The 25,404-nt window shown below is 45.6% G+C and overlaps 1 protein-coding gene across 1 annotated transcript in view; it reads left to right on the top strand.

Moving 5' to 3' along the window:
• ACOXL (acyl-CoA oxidase like) overlaps window positions 1-25,137 on the top strand; it is a 190,815-nt gene extending 165,678 nt beyond the window's left edge. The window contains 2 exon segments of the mRNA XM_054727940.1: window positions 256-367; window positions 25,024-25,137. Coding sequence (XP_054583915.1) covers window positions 256-367; window positions 25,024-25,137 — 226 coding nt within the window.
• Window positions 25,138-25,404: the final 267 nt, after the last annotated feature.

Here is a 25,404-nt window from a genome sequence, read left to right as displayed (position 1 = left end):
TAAAACAACTATAGTGGGAAAAGCAGAAAACCAAATTATCTTTATACCGTGAGGACCACCATGTAGATAAACTAGAGCCACACATTCATGAGGCAAGGACTGGCGGAAGCACGAACCAAGGACGCGGTTATACACTGACACCACTTCTCCACTGGAAGAAAATTCCTTTAGAAAACACAAGCCCCGTCTATTTCTTTCAGATGTGTTCCTTGGTGAGGACAAATAAGAATGATGGTCACTGTGTTTTTCCTTCAGTTTCCTGGGACTGAACACGGACACAGTCAGTAATCTCACCTTTCTGTGGAAAGCTGTGAATTTTCGCGAAAGGGTTCTTCAGCGGGGTTTGGTGGCCAGAATGTGTTACAAGGTAAGGATACATCATGCTATATTTTCCCTCTTGATGTGAGTAAGACACATTCTTACTGGTGATCTGTCTGCTGATTGTGGTCGGGGCGGAATCAGTGTAATGACAAGCTCCTGGGAACAGCCGGACTCCCTACCAGCCACTGCGCTGACCGCCTGCCTGCGCTGGAGGCCCTTACGCTGTAGTGGAACCCTTGGTGCCCATCTTCAGGATTCCACCCGCCAGCAGCATTTGGCTGCCAGGGGAGTTGGTGAATGGAGTAATCTGGGGCCCTAATTGGGATTGAAAAGTCATTGTCTCTATGTATAACGAGTGCGTTGTTCTCTGGGGGGAAGTGTGCCAGGCATATGTCAAAATTAACCATTGGATTGGCCTGAGATGCACTCTTTCCTATTAAAACACTCGTGACTCTCTGCAAAGACATAAACCTAGCATGAGCGCTGATAGAAATCTAAAGGGAATGTTCACCAAGTACAGTGCCTGTGGGGCTGGTCCCCACCCCAGCAACATCTGTTTTATCGTCTCATCACAACACTGAATAGACAACCAGACCCAAGAGAGGATCTGCTTATCCCAACCTCTGCCAGGCTCAGGGGCCGGGCTCTTGTAACCTGAAACCAGACCACTGTTACCCTCTGCATGGGAATAAGGCTCCAAGAGGGCCAAAATGGGGGCCCCATGCATGCCTCCTTTCGTTTTCATATGGATTCCAAGATCACAACTTCCCGTACACCTCGGAGTAGAGGGAGGAGGATGAGTATCACATGGGGATGGATGTTCCCTTAGGAAACGCTCTGGAGGCCGAGCATCCCTGGGAGCACATCGTGCTTTGGCTCCAACCTGGTGCAACAGAGCCAGACTGATGATACCTGCTGGGGACTGGGCCAGGGTGGCCCAAGGCAGGCCATCCTCCTCATACAGATCTGAGGTCAGGCCCTGCCCGATGCCACCCTGCAGGTGAGTTTAAGTGACTCCAGGTAACCTGCCCTGATCAATCATGGAGACAGCAAAATGAGAGAAGGACGCAAAGACAAAAATGCTACAGTTACACCAGCGAGCAGACTTGACAATGGACAAAATATAATCTATGAACCCGCTTTCCAAGACTGTGTAAAGTATACAGATGGAATGGCAAGAGATCATAACAGACACAGAGTGAAAGTAGTATAAATCCAACCTGTGGATAACAGATCCTCCTGAAAATGCTGGAACAAACAGAGTAGAAATAATAATCACAGATGTAATAGAAAGTATTACCCTTAGTGTAAAAAAAAAAAAATCAAGATTTTGATGGGGGGGGAGGAATGCCCATATCTAGAGAAAATATAGTATCATATGAGCAACCAGACAGAAAGGAACAGTTTACCTACAAAGGGAAAAATAAGGCTAGCTCCCGTTTTTATTCACCAGCTCCAAATGGAGAAATACCTGCTTCTCTACAGAGGAAACTTCAGGATCTGAGCGTGCCCTTCCCAGCCAAATTTAACCCATCAGTCCAGGCAGTGGGAAGACATTTTCAGATATCTAAGAATCAGAAGCAATTTCACCCATTTGGCCTTCCTTAAAAATTATTCAAAGACTTACTCTACAGGACACTAAAAAAATAAATAAATAAAAATTCACCTTGGCTGGGTATCTCGGTTGGTTTGAGCATCGCCCATACACCAGAAGGTGGCAGGTTTGATTCCTGTTCAGGACACATACCCAGATTGTGGATTCGATTCCTCGTCAGGTGCATACGGAAGGCAACAGACTGTTGTTTCTCTCTCACATTGATGTTTTTCTCTCTCTCTCTCCCTCTTCCTCTCTAAAACAAACAAAAAAACAAAATTAATAACTTAAAAATAAGGAAGTCAAGATATAAAAGGATTGGTAGTCCCTGTGTTTTTAAAATATAGTTACAAAGTTCAGAAACTAAAAATGTTTTGGGGGAAAACATGAATTTAAAAAAAAAACCTTGACTGGTTGGTTATATGATAGATTGGGTTTATAATATATTTTAAGGTAAGATAAAAGCTAAAGTAAAGTAAAAACTTGCTCAGCTTCTTACTTTAATTGCAGAGTAGGCAAAAGACATTGTTTTGCTCTGACTTTGATCATTAGAGAAACTTAGATTAAAATACATGTTTTATTAAATGGAAAGTTAACATGGGTACTAGACACAGGATGCTTGTTATGCAAATCACCACAGAAGACAGAAAAGATAACTAAGCGACCAGAAGTTTGTGTGATCGGAGACAGAGCAACGAAGGATGCGTGAGAAAGCGCGTTCTCTGTTCTCGGAGGCCTCAGAGACCCTGTGCTGCTCCTGGTGACCTACACTGAGGCTGCGCAGGGAGCTGCAGAGTTCCCACGGCTGCCTGCTCCCTGGATGGAGAATTCCTCCAGGGATCGCTTTCTGAAATCTGGTTCCTTGTCATTGTGAGGTCCCCTTTGTCTCTTCTGTGATTGGGCTAAGTGCAAGTCTCTGCTCCCTGACCCTGAAGAGTAAGGATTTGATCTTGAAATGCACTGATCTGGTGATTCCTTGAACACAACTTTCCCATTACAATGTGATCCCTAAATTCAGTCCACAGTAAGCCACGAGAGGCATCTTCTGTCACATTTCCATCCTACAGTCATAAACCTACAGTCTAGAAGGTGGAGGTTAGATCTGAAATGGGCCCTAACATGAAATGAAAGGTTTCAATTCTTCCAGTGAAAGCACAGACTCTCAGATTAGATTAGGAACAAATCTAATCACATGCATTTTGTACAGAAACAAATTATATACATTAATGTGTAGTTATATGCATCAAAAATGATTTTTAAAAAGAAGAGTAAATTTGGATTGGGCAATAGCAAGACTTTTTCAGATATCTTTCAGAAGGATGAATTAGTCTGCTTGGGCTGCCATAGCACAATGCCAGAGATTGGGGGCGCTTAAACAGCAGGAATTTGTATTCTCACAGTTCTGGAGGTTGGAAGTCCAGGAGGGAAGAACCAAGAGCCCAGAGGGTGAGTCCAAGAGCCATGGACAATAAGAACTGGGCTCAGTGGGACACAACCAGTCAAGGAACTTCTGACATTTGTTCAGCTGGATTTCAGAATTTCTGTGGCTCACTAGCCCCTGTATGCCTCCCATTTTTCTTCCTTTCTGAGCAAGAGTATAAATGGTGACTACCTTACTATTATTCTACTTTTGCATGTTGGCTGGCCAGGGGACAGATGACTTGTCTCTTCAGTCAACAGCCTTTAAACTAAGAGGAACTGTCCTGAAGGAATGACGTCTGAGGAGCCTCATGTGCACCTAGACTGGATTTAGATGATGGGATTCTGGGATTTTAACCGGTGCTGTAATGGGATGAGACTTTTGTGGGCTTTGGGCAAGAGTGAGGATGAGCTATGACAGACACAGCCCAAGATGGCCTTCAGTGGCCCTGCCTCAAGGTAGTGACACACTAATATAGGCCCCACACTGACCAATAGAGCACAGCCCAAGTGCTGGTGACTTTTCTGAGACTGTGTTATAAAAACACTGTGGCTTCTGTCTTAGCTCCTTCCTTCCTCCTCTTCCCCCTCCCTCCCCTCACTTGGGAAAGTGTCATGAGCAGCCCATGTGGCAAGGCACTGAGCCTTCTTGCCAAGACCTGAGTGAACGGGCATGGAAGGGTTTCCCCAGTCCTATGCATGTCTTCGGAGATGGCAAGGACTGGAGCAGCTGACAACTTGACAGCCACCTCATGAGAGAGCCTGAGCCAGAAGCACCCAATGAAGACATACCCAGATTCCTAACCCTCAGAAATCATGTCAGAGAATAAAAGTTATTTTTTTTCAGATGCTAAATTTGGAGATAATTTGTTGCACAACAATAGATAATTAATACAGCATCTGAAAGCAAAACGTGTTCAGTAGTTTTGGCATTGATATATATTTTTTAAAACAAAATACAAAAAAGAGATTACTATAATGTTTTATCCAACATTTCCACTTAATAATATAAGATGTCTTTCATGTAAGAACATGATCACAAAATGAAAAGCAAGAGTTTTTAAACCAGGCGATGCTACTTTACCGCTTCTGATGTTTCTAGCTTTTCGGTTACTGTAGAGAGTGCCATAGTGAGCATGCCTAACCGTGTGCAGATTTTCGACTTGACACGCTGCCAGATTGTTCTCCACAAGCGCTGAACCAAACTGTCCTTCCCAGGGGTCCCCTCTCTGCACACGCATTTTCCCAACACTTTATTTCCTCAACGTTTTCATGCTTTATCTACAGGATTAGGAAATCTGACATCTCCTTTTCATATTTTTATTTTATTGGCAGGAGAAACATAGGTCCACTGTAAAACACTTACTTTTAATTCTATTTCAGCATGATATTAGATGCTCTTCAGTGCTTTTTCAATACCCAGAGCTATTTTCTGCCCATAACTGTTCTCTGCCAGAGAACAAATTGTTCACAAGTGTTGATCTTCTGATTTTTGAGCAAAGAAAACCTTTACACACACACACAAGGGTGTGGTTTTTGAACATTAAAAAAAATCGTAGGCATGTGGAGAGGTGAAGAAATACAAGGATTTTAGAATCAGATAATATTTTGCCACGCTGAGTCTCTGCTTCTATAACTATAAATTTGGGGTAAGAATAGGCACATACAAACTTGTCACAAGGATAGAATCACATAGCATATGTTTCTTAAAAAACATTTTTTAAAATTATAAACTTTGTACTCATGTTAACCATCTTAGTTACTACCATTAATTAAATCAATTAAACAGTTAAATAGTCAAGGCAATTAAATAGTCGCCGAGCAATCCCGTTTTCTAGGACCAAGCATGGGAAAAGCGCAAAGACGTTTAAGACGTGCCCCTGCCTTGGGATAAAGGCCACTAGGTTAGCGCAGGGAAGAATGAGCTAAGCGCTAAATTAGGACAAAACCTACAAGGGTAGAGGAAAGAATATTGACTTCTGTATTTTAGATTGTATTTTGGCTTAGCTTTTTGTTCAGCTAGCTGTCTGTTGGCTTATGTCTGCCTTCATTAATTTCATGTCTCTTGAAATAAAATGGTCCATCCAGCAGTTTGAATGTCTGACCCAAACAGAGTCTGGACCAGAGTCTTTGGACAGTATCCAAAAGTGGGTGATCTCATCTAGAATTCCAGGGTTCTGTAAGAATAACCATGCGATTTTGTTGAGAATCTTTTAGATGGGGTTTAGAACTCTCCTTTTCTCCTCAGCTCTTGAAGAATGCTCTGTAATTTTCCTCAGAAGCACATTTTATTTCAGAGGTGCCTTGCCGAGCCTGTCTGCACATTAAGTGGTCCCTCTGCCTCTGACCTGGAACCAGTGCTAAGGGCCAGCAGCTCGCAGTCAGGCCTGGAGAGTCCAGACCTAGGTCCTCATGAGAGAATATGCCTTTCCCTCCTTGGTGTAGCCAGAATTGACTCCACCCGGGGCCCGGAAATGCCCCTCGGTGTGTGGGTGGCCACTGAGGCAGCCCAGCCCCGCACCTTCCCTCAGAAACCCCACTTCCTCATTTTCCAAACTCACGTCACCAACGTTGCCCATCGTGGTGGCTGCATCATTTCCCATTAGTGGGGAGAAAAAAACAAACCCATGAACAACCACTTCTCCCTTTGAGAATATTCTGTTAAGGACTTGGGTCGTTTTATGGAGAAAAATCTGTGGAGAAAATACAGACCCTCCTCAGTAATCAATATGTTTAACAAATGACTAGTGTCAAATGTGCATTTGATGAAAGCTGGGCAGGTGGAGGGGTGGGAATACAGACAGGATGGGAATCATTGCAGGTAACCAGCTGTGGATTCACGTCTGTCTCTCCACACTAGCGGCTCCCCTCAGGGTTTATAAACGTGAGGTGTAGGTTGCCCTTGGCCACACTGGAGCCGAGTCTCAAGGAGAAGGGAGGTGGTGTGCAAATGGGTCACGCTCAAAACCCAGCGGCAGCAAACTAACTTGGAAACAACAACTTTCGGTTATTTTCCTGACTCAGAATTTTATATTTGGATGGAGAATTGGTAGAGGCTGGAAATAAGGTTATCAGAGATGTAACTTTCCAGAACTTTCTGTTTAGAAAAATTAATTTCACCTACAGTTTTCATTGTTGGTCAGTGTGTGACCTGACTGCTCTTTTGTGTACATGTGACTTTGAAGCTCTAAGTTTAGATCTTTAAAACACCATGCAATCTTAGTATTTCTGTAAAGGCCGTCTTCCTGTCATAATTTTAGACTGACAGCGTCTACGCTCAGGTCACCGTGCTGGGTTTGGAATCTTATCTGAGTTCTTGTCTGTGGAGATGCAAGCTGCCTGCCTTGGCAGGTGCAGGGCACACACGTGGCAGGTGCTGGAGGGCGGGCTGTTGGAATCTGCAGCAGTCGAGTCCTCAAGAGCTCTGGCCGCCTGGGAGCCGGGAGCTCCAGAGAGGAGCTGGGAAAAGGCCATTGTCCAAGGATCCAGAGAGGAAACCTCGTGCTGGCTTGCTGGTGCTTCTCCAGGAGTTTGAGGGTGGGGGTGGGGAGCTGAGTTGTGTTTGTTACATTCTTTAAAAGTAACACAGTGGCCTGAACAGCAGATGTTTTACTAAAAATCTCAGGGCACAGCCCATTTGGTGTGGCTCAGTGGTTGAGCATCGACCTATGAACCAGGAGGTCATGGTTTGATTCCTGGTCAGGGCACATACCCGTGTTGTGGGATCGATCCCCAGTGTGGGGTGTACAGGAGGCAGCTGATCAATGATTCTCTCTCATCATTGATGTTTTATCTCTCACTCCCTCTGCCTTCATCTCTGAAATCAATAAAAATATATTTTTTTTAAAAAAGAAACTTATGGCACAGAAATATCAATAACTTTGTTCCAGAGACAGATCATCAAAGACAGGAAACAGGATTAGAAACCAAATTTCCTGAGTTCATAGTTCATGTTGATCTTGATACACCTTCTGACTCCTGTGGTCGAGTTGGGTTGGGAAGACAACCAGAAGGCTGGGGCAACCTGATGGAGGGACCTTTGTTCCTTCAGAGCTCGGGTGCTGCCTAAGCAAAGGCCACCTTGTCCGAAAGTGGCCCCCCTCTCTGCTGACTGGTGCTTGAAATTCCTTTAATGGGAACGTAATCCCATTCCTCAGTGAGAAATAAGGTTAAACTTGGGAAGCTCCAGAGAGAGGAGCTTCCAACTGTACCTCACAGGAAGCTCCCTGCAGTGGCTGCGGTGAGGAAGGGGCAGGTGGTGGTAGAAAGACCCAGAGGGGACAGGCAGGAAGACCGGGGCTGCCGATGCCTGCTCCCCTGTGAATGGTGCTCCCGGGCCTTAGCTCGGCACTTCCCTCTTTGTTGGTTCTGGTCGTAGGAAATGTTTCTGTTTTGTGATGTTTTCCTCTCTCCCTTCTTTATCCTGCTGATTTTTAAAATATATGTTTTTATTGATTTTAGAGAGGAAGGGAGAGGGAGAGAGAGATAAAAACATCAATGGGAGAGAACTATCAACATCAATTGGCTGCCTCCTGCACAACCCCTGTTGGGGATCGAGCCTGAAACCCAGGCATGCACCCTGACCAAGAATTGAACCCGTGACCTCTTGGTGCATGGGTCCACGCTCAATCACTGAACCACATGGCCAGATGCAACCCAGTTAATTTTAAGAGTGGTATTTCCTCTTTTCCCCCTCGCTTCTAATTTTCTCTTTCTATCATAGAAAGCATTTCTAGAGAAATGTATTATGGGTAAGGAATGGAAAGGAAAGAAGAAAGCGGAAGTGAAGAGAAAAGAAAGGAAAAGGAAGTGTGTCCCTGAGAGCCACAGGGGAGATGCAGTCATTTCTTTGGAGTGAGAGCTGGACTCAGGGAGATCTGGTCAGACCTGCCCATTTCCAGATAGGCAACCTGAGGGTCAAGACAGTTAGTGGTTTCGTCAAGGTAACCCAGTCACCCAGAGCAGATATTAGACTGACATTTCATTGTGCAAACATTCTCGTCCTCCTCAAACTTTGCCCACTAGTTTTAGTGTCCATTTATGGATCTTCCTGGTAACAATGCTACAGAGGTGCTTGCCTAGTGGGGACTTTTCTATTTCCCTATTTCTGCTACATTTATGAATTAGAAGCAAGAGATGTTCCTTCTCTGGTTGCTTATTTATTCAGTTTATATCATTGTGGATTCACAGATATTTATCCTGTGTTTGAACTACAATCAGTACTATAGTTATTTATTTTCTTGCTCTCATTGTTCCAGCTGTGGCCAGTGAGAGCTCCTTAAGGTTAGCCCCTCTGACCCTGTGATATGTCCCCATCCTCTCTCTCTTTTAGCACTTACTTATTTTCAGGCACCACAGAATGTTCCAGGTGCATCTTGTATTTCCCCTGCCAGACCTGGAGTCATCCATTTCTCCAAGAATCCCTGGTTCCTTTTACTGGAGAAAAGTATTGAAGAACCAATACCTGGTGGGTGTACTAATCACTACTGGGTGTCACTGCCTCTCCGCCTGTTCTGAGCTAGGCTAGGGAATTATATACATGCATGTATGTTTCCTAACTCACACATTCTCACAGAGATCTGTATGTATGTATATTGGAAACCATGAGTTCACAGTGGGAGTTCTGATTCCAATCCCAAACCACAGGCCTTCTCCCTTTCATATTTGTAATTTCTTTCTCTGAGAAAGTGAGAAACCTGGCCTTCATTGTCTACAGTGTGTTTCCTTATTTGGTCTTCCCTAGTGCACACACTAAGTCGTTTCAGGAGAGAACACAGTGGTTTTGTTTGTGAATCTAGCTTTACAGCATCTAACCAAAATAGTATTCTAATTCCTCCGCATTTCCAACTTTCACTTGTTTTTCCTTCTCTACACTCTTCTGTGAGGTTGTGTCACTCATTTGTGACACTGTTAGGTTATTTTGCTCCTATGTATCTTCTACGTTGGGATCCCCTCTGTGCTGGTTGGTTAAGATCTGCATGTTTTGGCTGTGTGAAAATCCACTAAGTGTCTAGGACTCAAAGCTGCACAAACCATTAAGTTAAATATTGATTAACTGGATTTTTTTCCAAAATTAAAAATATGTTTGTTCTTTAAGCAAACAAAAAGGCCAACCATAATCTTGGAGAAATTATCTACAATACATGGATCTGACAAAAGACTTTTATCTAGAATATGTAAAGAACTTTTACGACTCACTAATACTCTAGTAGAGACACAATCCAAGAAAAATGCCACGAGACACTTGAAAAGAGTTTTATGAGGTGCTGTACTTCGGCATTCACTAGGCGGATAGCTTCTCTTGGTTGTTTATTCTCTACTTCAACCAACGTTCTGTGGCAATACTGTTTCTAAAAAGCAAAATTTTCTCCCTGTATTGGTACAGTTCAATCAGAAAAGACAAACCAGTGGAAGATCATTAATAAAAGATACCGCAAGAAGTCGACTTCCATAGTTGCAGTCCCGGGCTGGCCAGGCAAGTCTGACATCCGCAGGGCAGACTGTCAGCAGAGCAGGCTGGGAAGCGGGGCGGCAAAGCTGCTGCCCAGCGAGGGGAAGCCTGGCTCCATCTTCAGGACCTAGCAACTGATGAATCAGGCACAGCCCTGACTATCCACAATATGTTTCCTGCCTGTCACCTGATTATGGGTTTTAATCACATCCACAAAACGCCTTCACAGCACCAGTATGGAATGAATAACTGGAGATGGCAACCTAACCAAGCAGACACGTCAAAAGACCATCATGGTCTCTAAATAATGTAGTTCTTTGAAAGAAATAAAAGTCAATTATAGTGCAAAAAAAAAAAAAAAAAAAAAGACTTGAAAAGACACTTCACTGAAGAAGATGAAAGACTGGTAACAAGCACATGAAACTTTGCTCAATCTTATTAGTCATCAGGGAAATAGAAATTAAAACCACAATGAAATAGCGTGACACTGAAGTGGTTTGCATGCAAACGATTGATAGCACTCAATCCTGTGGCAATGCGGGCAACGTGGACTTTCATACTTGCTGTTGGTAGTGTCAAATGGTAACCACTCTGGAAAACAGTTTGGCAGTTTTTCATACGGTTAAATATATACTCACCCTGTGACCAGCAATTCCCTCCCAGGCATTTACCCAAGAGAAATGAAAACATGCTCACAAAAAGGCTTGTGCAAGAATGGTTGTAGCCGCTTTATCAATCAAAGCGGAAACAAACCTAAAAGTTTGTTTCCTAAAACTGGAAACAGCCCTAAAGTTCATTATGATGACATTGGAAAAACCAATTGTGGTGTATTCGCTCGATGGAATTGTCCTCAGCAATAAAAAGGGATAAATTACGCTGCAAGCAGCAACACGAGTGAATTTTACAGACGTTAGGTGTAGTGAGAGAAGCCTGACACAAAAGAGTTAATAAGTGTGATTCCACTAAACGACATTCAGTGAGGCAGTGGTGACATTGCCTGGTGGTGACGTGGCAATCCCAGAGGGGGCGTGTTGTGAGCTGTAGTCACCACGCTGTACATTAGATCCCAGAGCATACTCATCTTATAGCTAGAAGTTTGTATCTTTTGACCAACATCTCCCCATTTCCCCACCCCAACCCCTGGCAGACATCATTCTCCTCTGTTTCTGTGACTTCAGTGCTGTCAGGTTCCACATATAAGTGAGGTCACGCAGAATTTGTCTTTCTCTGTCTGACATACTTCACTGAGCATAATGCCCTCAAACCGCCCCCCACCATGTTGTCACAAATGGCAAGATTTTATTTTTTCTCGTGACTGAATAATATTCCATTGTATATAAACACACATTATTTTTATCCATTTATCTATAGACGGACACTTTGGTTGCTTCCATATCTTGGCTAGTGTGAATAATGGTGCAATGAACATAGGATATCTCTTCAAGATAATGATTTCATTTCCTATTTCCTTCAGATAAGTACTCCAAAGTGGTGTCGCTGGGTCAAACAGCAATCCATTTTTTTTTTTTTTTTTTTTTGAGGAGCCTTCATACTGTTTTCCATAGTGGCTGCACCAATTTACCTTCCCACCAGCAGTACACAAAAGCTCCCTTTCTCCACCTCCTCGCCAGCTCCCTCTCTTGTCTTTTTTATTAGATCCATTCTAACACTTGCGAGGTGATATCTCATTGTGGTTTTAATTTGCATTTCCCTGATGACTAGTGATGTTGAGCATCTTTTCATGTTCCTGTTGGCCATTTGTATTTCTTCTTTGGAAATGTCTATTCAGGTCATCTGCCTATTTTTCAAATTGGATTTTTAAAACCATTGAATTATATGAGCTCCTTACATAGTTTCGATATTAAGCTCTACCACGTAAATGGTCTGCAAAGATTTCCTCCTATTTCACAGGCTGCCTTTTCATCTTATTGTTTCTTTTTCTGTGCAGAAGCTTTTTAGTTTGATGTAGTCCCATTTGTTTACTTTTGCTTTTGTTGCTTGTGCTTCTGGTGTTGTATCCAAAAATATCATTGCCAAGATCAATGTCTAGGAGCTTTTTTAAATGTTTTCTTTTAGGAGTCTTATGGTTCTAGATCTTATATTTAAGTCTTTAATACATTTTGAATTAGTTTTTGTGGTTTCTGTAAGATAAACATCCAATTTCATCCTCTCTGTGTGGTTATCTAGTTTTCCCAACACCATTTATTTAAAAGACTACCTTTCCCATTGAGTATTCTTGGCTTTCTTTTCAAAGATTAACTACCATATATATGAGAATTTATTTGGGGGCTCTTGAGTCCATTCCATCAGTCTGTATGTTATAGTACCATACTGTTTTTATTACTATAACTTTATAATATAGTTTGAAATCAGGAAGTGTGATATATCCAGCTTAGTTCTTTCTCAGGATTGCTTTGGCTATCTGGGGTCTTTTGTGGATCCATATTAATTTTAAGATTTTTTTTTTTCAATTTCTAGGGGAAATGCCTTTGGAACTTTGATAAGAATTGCATTGAATCAATTGATTGCTTTGGTTATTATAGACATTTTAACAATATTAATTATTCTGATCCATGAACATGGGATATCTTTCCATTTGTATCTTCATTTTTTCATCAATGTTTTAGTGAACAGATATTTCACCTCTTTGGTTAAATTTATTCCTAAGTACTTTATTGTTTTTTTGATACAATTGTAAATGGGATAGTTTTTTTTTTCTTTTTCACCTATTTTATTGTTAGTGGATAGAAATGCAACTGATTTCTGTATATTGATTTCATGTCCTACAACTTCACAGAATGCATATATTCTAATGGTGTTTTGGTAGAAATAGTCAATTTTTCTTCTTCTTGCCAATTTGGATGCCTTTTATTATTTTTTTTTCTTGCCTAATTGTTCTGGCTAGGACTTCCAGTACTATGCTGAACAGGACTGGTAAGAGTGGGAATCCTTGTCTTGTTGCTGATCTTTGAGGGAAAGCTTTCAGACTTTCACTGTTGAGTATGATATTAGCTGTGGGCTTGAATGAAGCTCTCGTGATGATGGGGTCAACTTGTCCTCAGACTTGATGGTACTAGATACTGTAGTACTGGGGTCAACTGGAATGAGCCTATAATTTTTATTCAGTCTGCCCTTCCACAAAGACTGTGGGCAGACCCTCATGGTTAGCTAGGACCAAGGACATTTGTAATGAGGGGCAGCCTAGGGTCTGGTACTTTGCCACAGAGCCAACAACTTGTTGCAAGACTGAGAAAAGGGAAGTTGTCCGGTGGCGGCAGGGACCTCCATCCGGCTGGCACTTAGGACCAAACATACAGGTGGTGGTTGACATTGGGAAACAGCAATGTGCAAAGGAGGGAGTCATACATCTCTATGAAGGGCAACACCTCCCTGCTGAGCCTCTCCACTGAGGCAGCGCTAAGTCCCACCCACCCCCCTGCCAGCTTCGTGGCGTGGTACAGGGCCAGACACTTATCAACCTAGACTTCATGAAGCAGCTCTTGGGGGCCCGCCCCCTTCCTTCCCTGCTCCCCAGAGCTGGCGCCGCATGCTGTTTGAATAGGCTGTTCTGTTGTAATTTGTTAATCCCAGTGTTAAATCACTGCTTCTCACAAGCGTCTCAGCTCCTCTCCCTGAGCACCCAGAGCTCACACAGAGGCTGTCTCACGTTCTAATCATGGGCTGTTTTAGAATTCCTCAAAGGTTAGCCAAAACTATTAGCCTCCCTGTGACAGTGAAATGAAAATGCTTTGTTGGAGCTTCAGATAAAACAAACAAAAAGATGCCCTGTAACCATTTTTATTTTTATTAAGTAGTTCCTCATTTGAAAGATGTTGCTCCCAATGACACAATTCGCTGGGCACGAGCATCTGGCTGGGAGGCTGCAGCGGGAGGGGTGGGTGACAGTGATTCAGGTGCAGGGGGAGGTGCAGTGAGAGGCTCAGCATTGGGAGGGCCGCCCGTTCTGTAGGCGGGTGGCACATAGAGCAGAGTGTCTTTGAACTGAGCCTGCATGATGAGCAGCCGAGCATTCCTCTCCACCCCATCCCAGGCAGAGCAGGACAGGGCCTGTGAAGCAAGGCATGGATATGAGTGAGGGCCTGAGCAGCAAGCCAGTCGGCATCCCGGTCCTGGCTAGAAAGGCTGGAAAGAGGGTGACTGGGGCGGCCCGTGAGTCCTCACTGAGCCTGGTGCACCCTGTGCACAGGGCTGAGAACCTTCCACCTTTCCTGCAGGTGATGGGGCATGGCCTGCCCACCTTGGTGTCATAAAGATCATTCTGGAGTCAGTGCTGAGAGGGTGACCCTTTGGGAGGCCACAGTACCAACCCCCTAGGAAGAGTTAGGATGCAGCCCGAGCTGTGTGATGGTGCCCTGAGCGTGAGGGGCTATTGGTGACACTGGGACAGTGTGATGGGGAGAACGCTGAAGGTGGAGTCATGGATATCCCCGGGCTCCAGCTCGTGCCCTGGGAAGATAGGACACCATCGGCGGACACAGAGCCCTGGGGAAGTCCAAACTGCAGTGTGTTCCTTGCTTTCCACCCCAACCCCCTATTTGCCGATTCAGCCTGAACCCCCGTGCCCACTGCCTTCCACTCAGCCCCTGCAATGCCTCCTCCAGCATCTCGTGGGCCGAGCACCAGATGAGCTGCTGCAGAGATTCAGGAAACAGATCTTGAGGCCTCATTTCTTTCACGTATTAAATGTTCATCATTCTGCCTTATGTCCGCTTTAAGCTGCCGCTAGGGCAGTCAGGTTCCGTCGCATCGTCTTCAGCTGAATGCAAGGACCGTGTTATTGAAACAGGATCGCGCCAGCTGACCGTGTTCCAGGGGCGCGTGCTGGTGCCTGTGAAATCTATTCAAGGCCTCCGACTCCCCCCTCTGCTCCTCTATCCACCAGAACCAGAAGTGTGGGAGGGGCTTTTAAAACGAGGAGGCTGTTAAGAAAGGGAGAAGCTATCAAGCATCTGTTTATTTACATATCTGTTGTCAAAAGTCATCAAGAGCGATTGAAGGAGCGTGGAGTTCAAATGCACGCTAAATGACCAGAGACACGAGTCACCCAGGATCGCTTTCTATTCTGAAAGGCTGGTAATGAGAAGCAGACTCTTCGCTTGGCACGCAAGAGGGAAAGGAGGAGAAATTAGGAAGTAATAGAGTCGATTAGAGGAGCCCTTTGCCAAGACCCTATCGAGTTCATGTTCTGACAGTTTCGGTTAAGCCTCGTGGAGGGGAAGAGACTCAGGAACAGGTGAGATCAAACATGTGGCCCCACTCCTGCAGCGCTTGTGTGTGTGACAGAAACAGTCAGGTCTTGGCTGGGAACGGACTCCACTCGTCCTGGGGTCTGTTCACACTGCCAGGCCCAGGCCTGAGCGTGGAGGACAGTGCGCATGAGAGAAGGGAAGCAGAAGCAAGCCTGGCGGACCCCACAGCTCTCTGCCCAGTTCCCTCTTGCTGTCTCTCTGTGCTCTGAATCCAGTTTCTCCTCCGCTCCCTCCTTGCACCCATGCCCACTGGCACTCCATCTGCGTGAGGGGCTCTTTCCTGTGGTCATCGGCCTGACCGCTGTGCTGGGCTGGGCTGGTCACTGTCCTGCCCGGGCCGGAGCAGCACTCACACTGCAGTGGCAGGCGCTTCCGTGGAGGGACGTGCCACCGGGTGGGAGCCTAGAGAAGGACACAAGGGTGGGAAGCTGGGCGGGGGCACTTCTTGAAACCAGAGGAACCGGAGGCGGGCGGAGAGAACTGCACGCACCAGTGTCTGATGCGGGAGGCCTGGTGTCCTGGGCCTGGACATAAATCAGGGCAGAGGCAGCCTCGCGTGCGCATGCGCATGTGTTTGAAAGCACGTGTGCTGGGAACCTGCCCGGCAGTGCCAGGGCACAGTGTGCTGTCCAGGGTCTCAGGGATGGGGACTCGGAGGACCGCAGGACACCCCACCCCCACCCCCCGCCCAGCACACCATACTCACTGGAGCCAGACGTCGGTGCTCAGTGTGTGGGACTGTTACTGGTCTTTCCTGAGACTCGCTGTAAAGCCAGAGTGTCTCCCCTAGGCGGGGACATGGGGTGCTCAGCAAGTCCTCGCGACTGCGCCCCTTCACACCTCACGTCCTTCATCGTTCCTGGGGGTGGGTGTTTCTCCAGGGGTCCCAGTTGTGCATCCAGGGGCTCACTCCCCGACAAGGGCTATTCCCTCCCTCGCTCTGCGGTGCTGCCCCCTGCCTCCTTCTGAGGGAAGGGGTGCTGGGGCAGTGGAGCCCCCGGGGGAGGGGGCAGGTGTGGGAGACAAAGGGCCCTGGGTGTGACTGTTAAAAAGACTGTGGGGTTTTTTTGTTTGTTTGTTTTTGGTTTTTTTGTTTGTTTTTGGGGTTTGTTTTTGTTTTTGTTTTTTTGTGGGGGTTTTTTGCCCGTTTAGTTACCTTGGTACCTTGATTGGAAATCAGTTGAGCAATACTGTGTGGCTCTATTTCTGAACTCTATACATTTTTTCATTCATCTATATTTTTATCCTTATCCCAGTACAATATAGTTGTGTTTACGATGGCTTTATAGTAAGTCTTGATACCAGTGTGAATCCTCTAATTTTCTCAAAATCGTTTTGATGATTTTAGGTCTTGTGTATTTCTTTTAAGTTTATTAATATAAACTTGTTAATGTCTACCCAAAAAAAAGTCTGCTGGGATTTTTAAAAATATTTTTTAAATGTTTTTATTGATTTTTAGAGAGAGAGAGGAAGGGAAAGGGTTAGAGAGACAGAGACATCAATGAAAGAGGAACACCCCTCCCCCCACCCCACACACACACACACAACTGGGACTTGAACTGATGACCTCTTAGTTCTTGGGTCCACGCTCAACTGCTGAGCCACACCGGCCGGGCGTCTGCTGGGATTTTGATTGGCGTTGTGTTGAATCCATAGCTCAACATGAGAAGTGACATCTTAGCGATACAGACTTTCCTGCCCTATGAACACGGCATCTCCCTCTTTGTCTGGGCACTCCTTTCAGATTCCCCTCGGCCGTGTAGTGCAGTTCTCATGTACAGATATTGCACTATTTTGTAAAATGTATCTGTAAGTATGTCATGTTCTTGATACTATTGCAATGACATTTTTCTTTTAAATTCCAGTTGTTCATTGCTAGAATATAAAAAATACAACTGATTTTTATCAAAATCTTGTATCTTGTGACTTTGCTTAATTTGCGTATTTCTAGAAGCTTTAGTAGTTATTCCTTAGGTTTTTCTACATAGAAAAGTATGTCTTTTTGCATGAAGATAGCTTTACTTATTCCTTTCCAACTTCTTCATCTTTAATTTCTTTTTCTTCCCTTATTGCCCTGCCTGGGACCTATAATACAATGTTGAATGGCAGTAGCGGTAACAGGCATCCTCATCTTTTCCCCAATCACAGGAGGGAAGCACTTAGTCTTTTACTATTAAATATTTACACCTGAATATTTAGGTGTACCTCACTATCCATCCCTATGGGTCCTCTGTAGGAAGGTAATTATTTTCAGTTGGCTATATTGCTGCCCAAAGTCATTTGGGTTTTTCTAGAAAAGAAGATTTGGGCACCTACCAAAGGGGAAGTCAGAAGGGGTTACCAAAGCTCTGTCTTTGCTGTGTGATGATTTATTAGGAAATAAGTATTTATTTTCATTACAGGCTGTAAGTGTGGGATGTGGCTCACATTAAATGTGACCATGTGTGACAGTGCATCCTTATGAACTGTGTATTTGGGAGGCACAGATATTGCCAGGGAACTAACTCCTTGTTAGTCCATCAGGAGGCAGTATAGCCTATGATTAGGAACACAGGCTCAGAAACCTCAGCAACCAGTCTGAATCCAGTCTGCAACCTTTTGCAGGTCCCTCAACCTTTCTGTGTCACAGTTTTCCACCTGCAAAATGAAGATACCAGAAAGATCAATAATACCTACCCTCCAGGACCTCTGAAGACTAAATGAGTAAATGCAACAAAGGGCTTAAAATAGGGCCTGATGTCTGAAGCATTTTTTTAAATATATTTTATTGATTTTTACAGGGAGGAAGGGAGAGGGATAGAGAGCTAGAAATGTCGATGAGAGAGAAACATCGACCAGCTGCCTCCTGCACACCCCCTACTGGGGATGTGCCCACACCCAAGGTATATGCCCTTGACCGGAATCGAACCTGGGACCTTCCAGTCCGCAGGCCGATGCTCTATCCACTGAGCCAAACCGGTTTCGGCATCTGAAGCATTTTAAGAAGAATTTAGTTTGCATACAGCCAATTCAGTAGCAGGTTTATGGCTTGAAGTAAAGAACAATCATGGCATTGAAAAGTCATCTCTCCAGAAATCTTGCATTAAGGTTTTATAAGGTGGGAGGGTTGGCTGTTTGACTTCTGTTGTTTCACAGTGTTGTCTGTGCAGTAAACTCATGTTTAAAGGGCTGTGCACTGCACAGGCAGTTATCAGCTGGACTCCAGTGGTGGGCACACATTCTGGAGTTGGCACTGAGGCTGCACCTGAGACAGTTTTTCCTGATCTGCTTGTTTTGACCACACAACTGTAGAAGGAAATGTGACCTCACACACTGTCCCAGGCCACCCCACCTGGACATGTGGACCACTGCAGCTTCCATTTGCCTTCAGACTATTATTTCCGGCCAATAAATTTGAATTCAAAACTAGAACAAAACTACAGAACAACCACCATTGAGACTTGCATGAAGTTTAGCTGAACAGAAAGTCCTACAACTAAGGATATACAGAAGAAGCCATATGGAGACTGGTAGGAGGGACAGAGATGCAGAACGGGCTGGTCCCACACCCACGTGTGGCAATTAAAAATTGGGAGGCATGTCTGGGATGTAGAGATCCCCCCTGAGGAGCGAGGAGTCCCAACTCACACCAAGAACCCCAGCCCAGGGTTCTGGTGTCTAGAATAGAAGTCCCTATAACTCCTGGCTGGAGGTGAAGGCTGCTACAGTCCCAGGCATTCCTCTTTTTTTTTAAAGTATATTTTTATTGATTTCAGAGAGGAAAGGAGATGGAGAGAGAGATAGAAACATCAGTGATGAGAGAGAATCATCGATCAGCTGCCTCCTCCACACCTACTACTGGGGATCGAGCCTGAAACCCAGGCATATACCTTTAACCAGAATCAAACCTGGGACCCTTCAGTCCACCGGCCAATGCTCTATCCACTGAGCAAAACCAGCTAGGGCCTAGGCATTCCTCATAAAGGTCCCACGCATGGATCACTCTCTAATGGACTAACTCCCTTTGAGCTCCAGCACTGGGGCAGCAGTCCAAAAGGCCACCAGGGATAAATGGGGGAGGGGGGAGGGTGAGGAGGAGGACACTGAACTGTCTAACTTCAGGGAGTGGGCTGGAGGGGCAGATTTATCCCAGACAGGTATGCTGGCAGAAGCCATTGTTCCTTTGTTGAGCCCTCCCTCACCTAGCATGCACCCTAGCAGATGGGTGCCATATTTGAGTCTCCATCTACCTAGCTAACTCTGTTTCCACCACCCTGGTAATTCCTGGAGACTCTGCCCTACCCAGCTTGTGGGCCCAACCAAGCCATTTTCAGTGGCATTTCCATACAAATAGCCTGTCTTGGCTGATGCTATGGACATTTCTAAATTTTCCTGAAGTTTCACAAACCCCAAACAAGCATAATCTGGCCTCAGTGTGCCCCACACTTCTTGCTAAACAACCCCATCACTAGCAGCAGCTGGCCTCAGTTTGCAGCTTAGCCTCTCTCAGGCACCTCCAAGCCCAGCACAAGTGGAAACCATCTGCAGAACACAGGCAGCAACTGACCTTGGCCTGCACCAGAGCTCCTTTGTGAGTCCCCAGAACCAACATACCTGGTGGCCAGCTTTAGACGACACCACAGCACCACCCAACCACTTCCACAAACCACACACCTAAAGAGTTAATCCAAAAGGCACCAGAGCTCCACAAAACTGTTCCTTTGTAGGGTCAGCCACTGCACAATAGCTCCTTCACTGTAATCATGGCCAGTCCTCAAAACTAATCACCCTGAGGGTCAATTCCTCCCATTGACGTGCCAACAGCAATCAAGGCTAAACAACTACAAGAGGGCATACAAGGGACACACCTAAGGCACCTGGCTTAGGTGACCAGGGAGACTGTGCCATTAGGACCCACAGGACACCTACTACATAAGGCCACCACTCTACCAAGACTGGGAGATGTAGCAGCTCTACCTAATACTATAAATATTTCTCTCTTTTCCACATCCAGCACAGCTAGAGAGTGGTCCGGTTCCTGAGTAGGGGTGGCTGGGGATTGAGAAAATGAAAGAAAGAGACAGACACAGAGATAGAAGGAAAAAGCTGGGGCCAGGTGGGACAGCTGTCCCTCTGATGGAGAGAGAGTGACCCAGAGCCAATATAGCACATTTATTTTATACAGCAAAATACCAGGAAGTTTTATTAAAGCCCAAGACAAAGGAGATTATGTGCATTCTTGTGGCTTCTTTGTAATCGTCACTTCTGGGTGGGCCCAGATAGTCATGTTTGTTCCTGGTGCTTGGCTGGATTTAGATAATGAAACCCACCCCCTGGCACCTGAGCTGAAGGTCAGGCTGACAACACACCTGCCTCTGGCAAGGTATGTTTCCAGGGCATGGTTCTGCCGGGCACCACTGGATTCAGATGACAATCAGCTCAGGGGCCTTTCCCAGGTGCTCTCTACATAATACATAGAAACAAACCCAGAGAGGTGCCAAAACTAAGAGACAAAGAAACATCCTAAATGAAAGAACAGAACAAAACACCAGAAAAAGAACTAAACAAAATGGAGATGAACAATGTACGAGGTGCAGAATTCAAAACAGTGGTTATAAGTATTCTCAATGAACTTAGGGGAAGAATAGATGAACTTAGTGTAGACTTCAACAAAGAGATAGGAAACATAAAAATGGAGATATACAACATAAAAAAAGTCAGAAATGAAGAATAAATTACAGGGAATCAACAGTAGATTAGATGAAACTGAGAATAGAATTAGTGATTTGGAAGATAAGATAGCAGAAAAAAACTCAATCAGATCAACAACAACAAAAAAGAATTTTTAAAAAATGAGGATAGCTTAAGGCACCTCTGGGACAATATCAAACAAACCAATATTTGCATCACAGGAGAAGAGAGAGAGCAAGGAGTTGAAAACCTATTTGAAGAAATAATAAAAGGCTAATATGCAAATAGATCGAATTGCAGAACAAACAGTTGCTATGATGCTCACTGACCACCAGGGGCAGGTGCTCAATGCAGGAGCTGCCCCCTGGTGGTCAGTGCGTTCCCACAGAGGGAGCGCCGCTCAGCCAGAAGCTGGGCTCACAGTTGGTGAGTGCAGCGGCAGTGGTGGGAGCCTCTTCTGCCTCCACACAGCACTATGGATATCCAATTGCCGGCTTAGGCCCACTCCAGTTGGACATCCCCTGAGGGCTCCTGGACTGTGAGAGGGATGTCTGACTGCCAACTTGGGCCCGATCCCCCAGGGAGCAGGCCTAAGCCAGCAGGTGGGCATCCCCTGAGGGGTCCCATACTGTGAGAGGGTACAGGCCAGGCTGAGGGACACCCCCCCACCCCCGCCCGAGTGCATGAATTTTCATGCACCGGGCCTCTAGTTTGAAGAAATAATGATGAAAAACTTTTCTAACCAAATGCAGGAAATAGACATACAAGTCCAGGAAGTGCAGAGAGTCCCAAACAATGAGGCCCACACCAAGATACATAATAATTAAAATGCAAACATTTAAAGACAAAGAGAGAATCTTAAAAGCAGTAAAAGAGACAGTTACCTACAAGGGAGCTCCCGTAAGACTGTCAGGTGATTTCTCAATAGAAACTTTTCAGGCCAGAAAGGATTGGCATGAAATATTCAGTGATGAAAAGCAAGGACCTACAATCAAGATTACTCTACCCAGCAAAGCTATCATTTAGAATTGAAGGACAAATAAAGAGCTTCCCAGACAGAAAAAGCTAAAATAGTTCATTACCTCCAAACTTGTATTACAAGAAATGTTAAAGGAATTTCTTTAAGAGGTAGTAGAAAAAAGATAGAAAATGGGAACAATAAAATGACAATAACTACATATCTATTAATAATTACTGTAAATGTAAATGGACGAAATACTCTGATCAAAAAACCTAGAGTGACTGAATGCATGAGAAAACAATACCCTTATTTACAATGCCTACAAGAGACTCATTTCAGACTGAAGGTAAAGGGATGGAAACAGGTATTTTATGAAAATGGAAATGAAAAACAAAACTGGGGTAGCAATATTATGCCACTCAAAATAGACTTTAAAACAAGGGCTATAACAAAAGACAAAGGAAGGACCCAGCAATTTTACTTCTGTGTATTTATCTAAAGAAACCAACAAAACTAACAAATCTATGTGTTCACTGCAGCGTTATTTACAATAGCCAATATATGGAAGCAACCCAAGTGCCCATCAATAGATGAAGGGATAAAGAAGAAGTGGGACATATTACAATGGGATGCGACTTAGCCATAAAAAAGAAATGAAATCTTGCCATCGAATGGATAGACCTAGAGCATATTGTGCTGAGGGAAGTAAGTCAGACAGAGAAAGACTAATGCCATGTGATTTCACTTTTATGTGGAATCTTAAAAACAAAATAAACAAACAAACTAAGCAGAAACAAACGCAGAGATACAGAGAACACTTTGATAGTTGCCAGATGGGAGGGGGGTGGGGGGATGGGTGTAAAAGGGGAAGGGATTTAGAAGTACAAATTGGTAAGTTACAGAATAATCACAGGGATGTAAAGTAAAGCAGAGGGAATATAATCAATAATATTGTAATAATTACGTCTGGCATCAGGTGGGTACTAGACTTATTGGCGTGATCAATCCATAAGTTACATAAATGTCTAATCACTGTGTTGGAAACCTGAAACTAATCTAATATTGCGTGTCAACTGTAGTTGAAAAATAAATAATTATTAAAAAAAAAAAAAAGGAATAAAGAATTCTCAGCCTGTCACTCTCCTGGGCATCTGCCCTAGCAAAGCTGCCTTTCTGTTAAAGTGATTGAGGTCCTGGGTGTCATCCTTTGGGGGCGGGGGAGTCGTGCCAGCCTCGCTGTTTGGGGAGGGGCGAGGGGACACTGAGCTGCTCAAGCGGGTCCCGCAGCAGCTTGTGGTGCCGACATGTGGTGGGAAGCTGGCTGGCAGGCCTTCAGGGGCCCTTCCCCTCCACTTGGACTTGCTTTTTCTTTTTGCTCATTCTCTCTGAGGGGTGCAGTCACAGCAGACTTTGCAAAGGGCCCTCTGCAAGGTGCACCTCCCTCCCCCTGAGTCCATCTCAGGCCGGTTCCGCTCTGTCCCATCAGCCGTCTCTGCCAGCTTCCCTCTAGGTCAGGCCAGTGAATGACCCACTCTGCACACGGAGTTTAAAACTATTTAGAAGTGCCCTCAATTCTGTTTGGACACATCTGCACAATATTGTGTCCCTCCCCTCTCCCCATGCAGTGGTGGGGCAGCCAGGGCAGGTGTAGGCAGCCTGTCTGCTGGCTCTGGCATGGGTTGCCCAGCCTTTTCCTAGTGGCGTGCTGGCAGAGTTTGGGGCCCGGAGTGTTTGCCAGCTCTTGTCCTCGCCTCCGCTGGAGATGTCCCCTGGGCTGTGCCTGGTGAGTTGCAAATCTCCAGCCTTGTCGGTTGTAACTGTGACACTGGTGCAGAGAGATACTGATTCAGGGAGTCAGACATTCTCTCCCTCGTGTCCTCAGACGCCCCAGTTAGTGGGGACTCGGAGGCACACGTGACCTACTCCTCCAAGCTGTGCCAGCCGCCCCAGGTGGCTGCTGAATTATAGATGGGCTAGCTCTCAGCAGCGCTGCTTTCCACGGGAGCAAAGCTCTGTCACAAGAGGGGTGCTCAGGCCCCCACGGGACCTGGGAGCTGTGGGGGGGCAGCTGGCCCTCCATTTGGGGCTCGGGCCGAGCCCACAACAAGCGGGGAGCAGATACAGTCTGCCCTTCTATTTGAATGTTCTTTCTTTGCAAAAAAAAAAAAAAATTGCTAAAAGTTTAAATAGCAAACTGTTAGGTTTTGAAACAAAGAAAGGCAAGAAGGAACCCAAAAAGTCAGGAGTGCCAAATTTAACTCTGGTCAGATAAGAATCTGCCTTTCACTCCACCTGCACGGCTAACTGTCAGCTCCGTGATTCGGCACCTTTCTCTTGCTCCGGTATTCTCTCCCTTCTTACTTTATTCCAGTTATGTTTCCTCATCTCTCTCCAACTAAAAACCAAACAAAGCAAAAAAAAAAAAAAATACAAAACCTTCCTTTGTTAGAGCGACTGAAAGACCACCTCACACAGAGTGGACCCACAAAAGCTATTCGTTAGATGAACATGTAACCTAAATGTACCATAAGTTCGTTTCCATGTTTAGGGCTGATTTCTAATGCATGTCAAACAGGCCGCTACCAGTACCAGCTCTGGATGGTGGCAGGCGGTGAGGAGACGATTTGAAAGCAACTGGCGCCCCTGACTACGGTGGAAGGAAGGAGAGAGAGGCGGTGTGTTGGTTTTGTTGCTGATTAGATTTTTTCTTTGGTTAATCCTCACTGGAGGGTATTTTTCCCCTTGGTTTTTAGAGAGAATAAAAGGGAGAAAAGGAGAGAGAGAGAGAGAGAGAGAGAGAGAGAGAGAGAGAGAAACATCGATGTGAGAGGCACATGGATTGGTTGCTTCCTGCACTCGCCCCGACAGGGGCCGGGGATGGAACCTGCAACCCAGGCACATGCCCTTGACCGGGAATCGAACCTGCGACCTTTCGGTGTGCAGGCCCAGCTCCAACCCTGAGCACACGGGCCCGGGCAGCTGATTAGATGTAAGTAGCTCGTTCTGGTATTAGGACTCTTCAGGCAGTGAGTAGCAGATTAAACAATCTCACTTTCTGCCTGCACATGCTCTCTCTTCAGATTGCTCTTTGCCTGCCTGTTACATGTCCGGAATTGGCGCCTGGTGGTGACCACGTTGATACGTGTGAGGAATTCCTATGAACTGGGCACAAACACTGTGGCATTTCCTCATCTAGTAAATAGCTTTGTGGGTTGCCGAGGCCGGCCCTGCCACACGCCCACACGTAAGGGCGTGTTGAAATGTGTATGTGCCTTGCTGCTAAGTGCGTGCCGTCAGACTATCATCAATGTTTCCTTTTCTTCTGTCAACCGGACAGGTGGTGGCCAGGAAGGAGGACGTCTTCGGGGCCTGGGACGCGTGTCTGCACCACGTCGCCTGCCTGTCTCTGGCGCACGTCCACAGAGGTCAGCGACCTGTTGCATATTCATGATTGACGGTCTCAGAGGTTAGGAGACTGGGAAGGAGACTGCGGGAAAAGACAGTCTCCCCGCCAGTCTGAGCTCCTGTTGAATGTAGGGTCCCCCCGTACCTCACCCCCACACTGAACCCCAGGAGCAGTGCCCTGAACACCCGCGGCCGCCAGCAGCCTGGCAGGAGCCAGCTGGCAGACGGCAGCGGCGGCCCTCTGCCCAGCAGTGACGGCCGTTCCCAAGTAAACAGAGGGGCGGTGCGTACAGATAAAGGGAGGGCCTCTTCC

Source organism: Eptesicus fuscus, chromosome 16 (assembly GCF_027574615.1).
Source record: "Eptesicus fuscus isolate TK198812 chromosome 16, DD_ASM_mEF_20220401, whole genome shotgun sequence".
NCBI classification, from domain to species: domain Eukaryota; kingdom Metazoa; phylum Chordata; class Mammalia; order Chiroptera; family Vespertilionidae; genus Eptesicus; species Eptesicus fuscus.
This window is presented reverse-complemented; position numbering and strand designations above follow the sequence as displayed.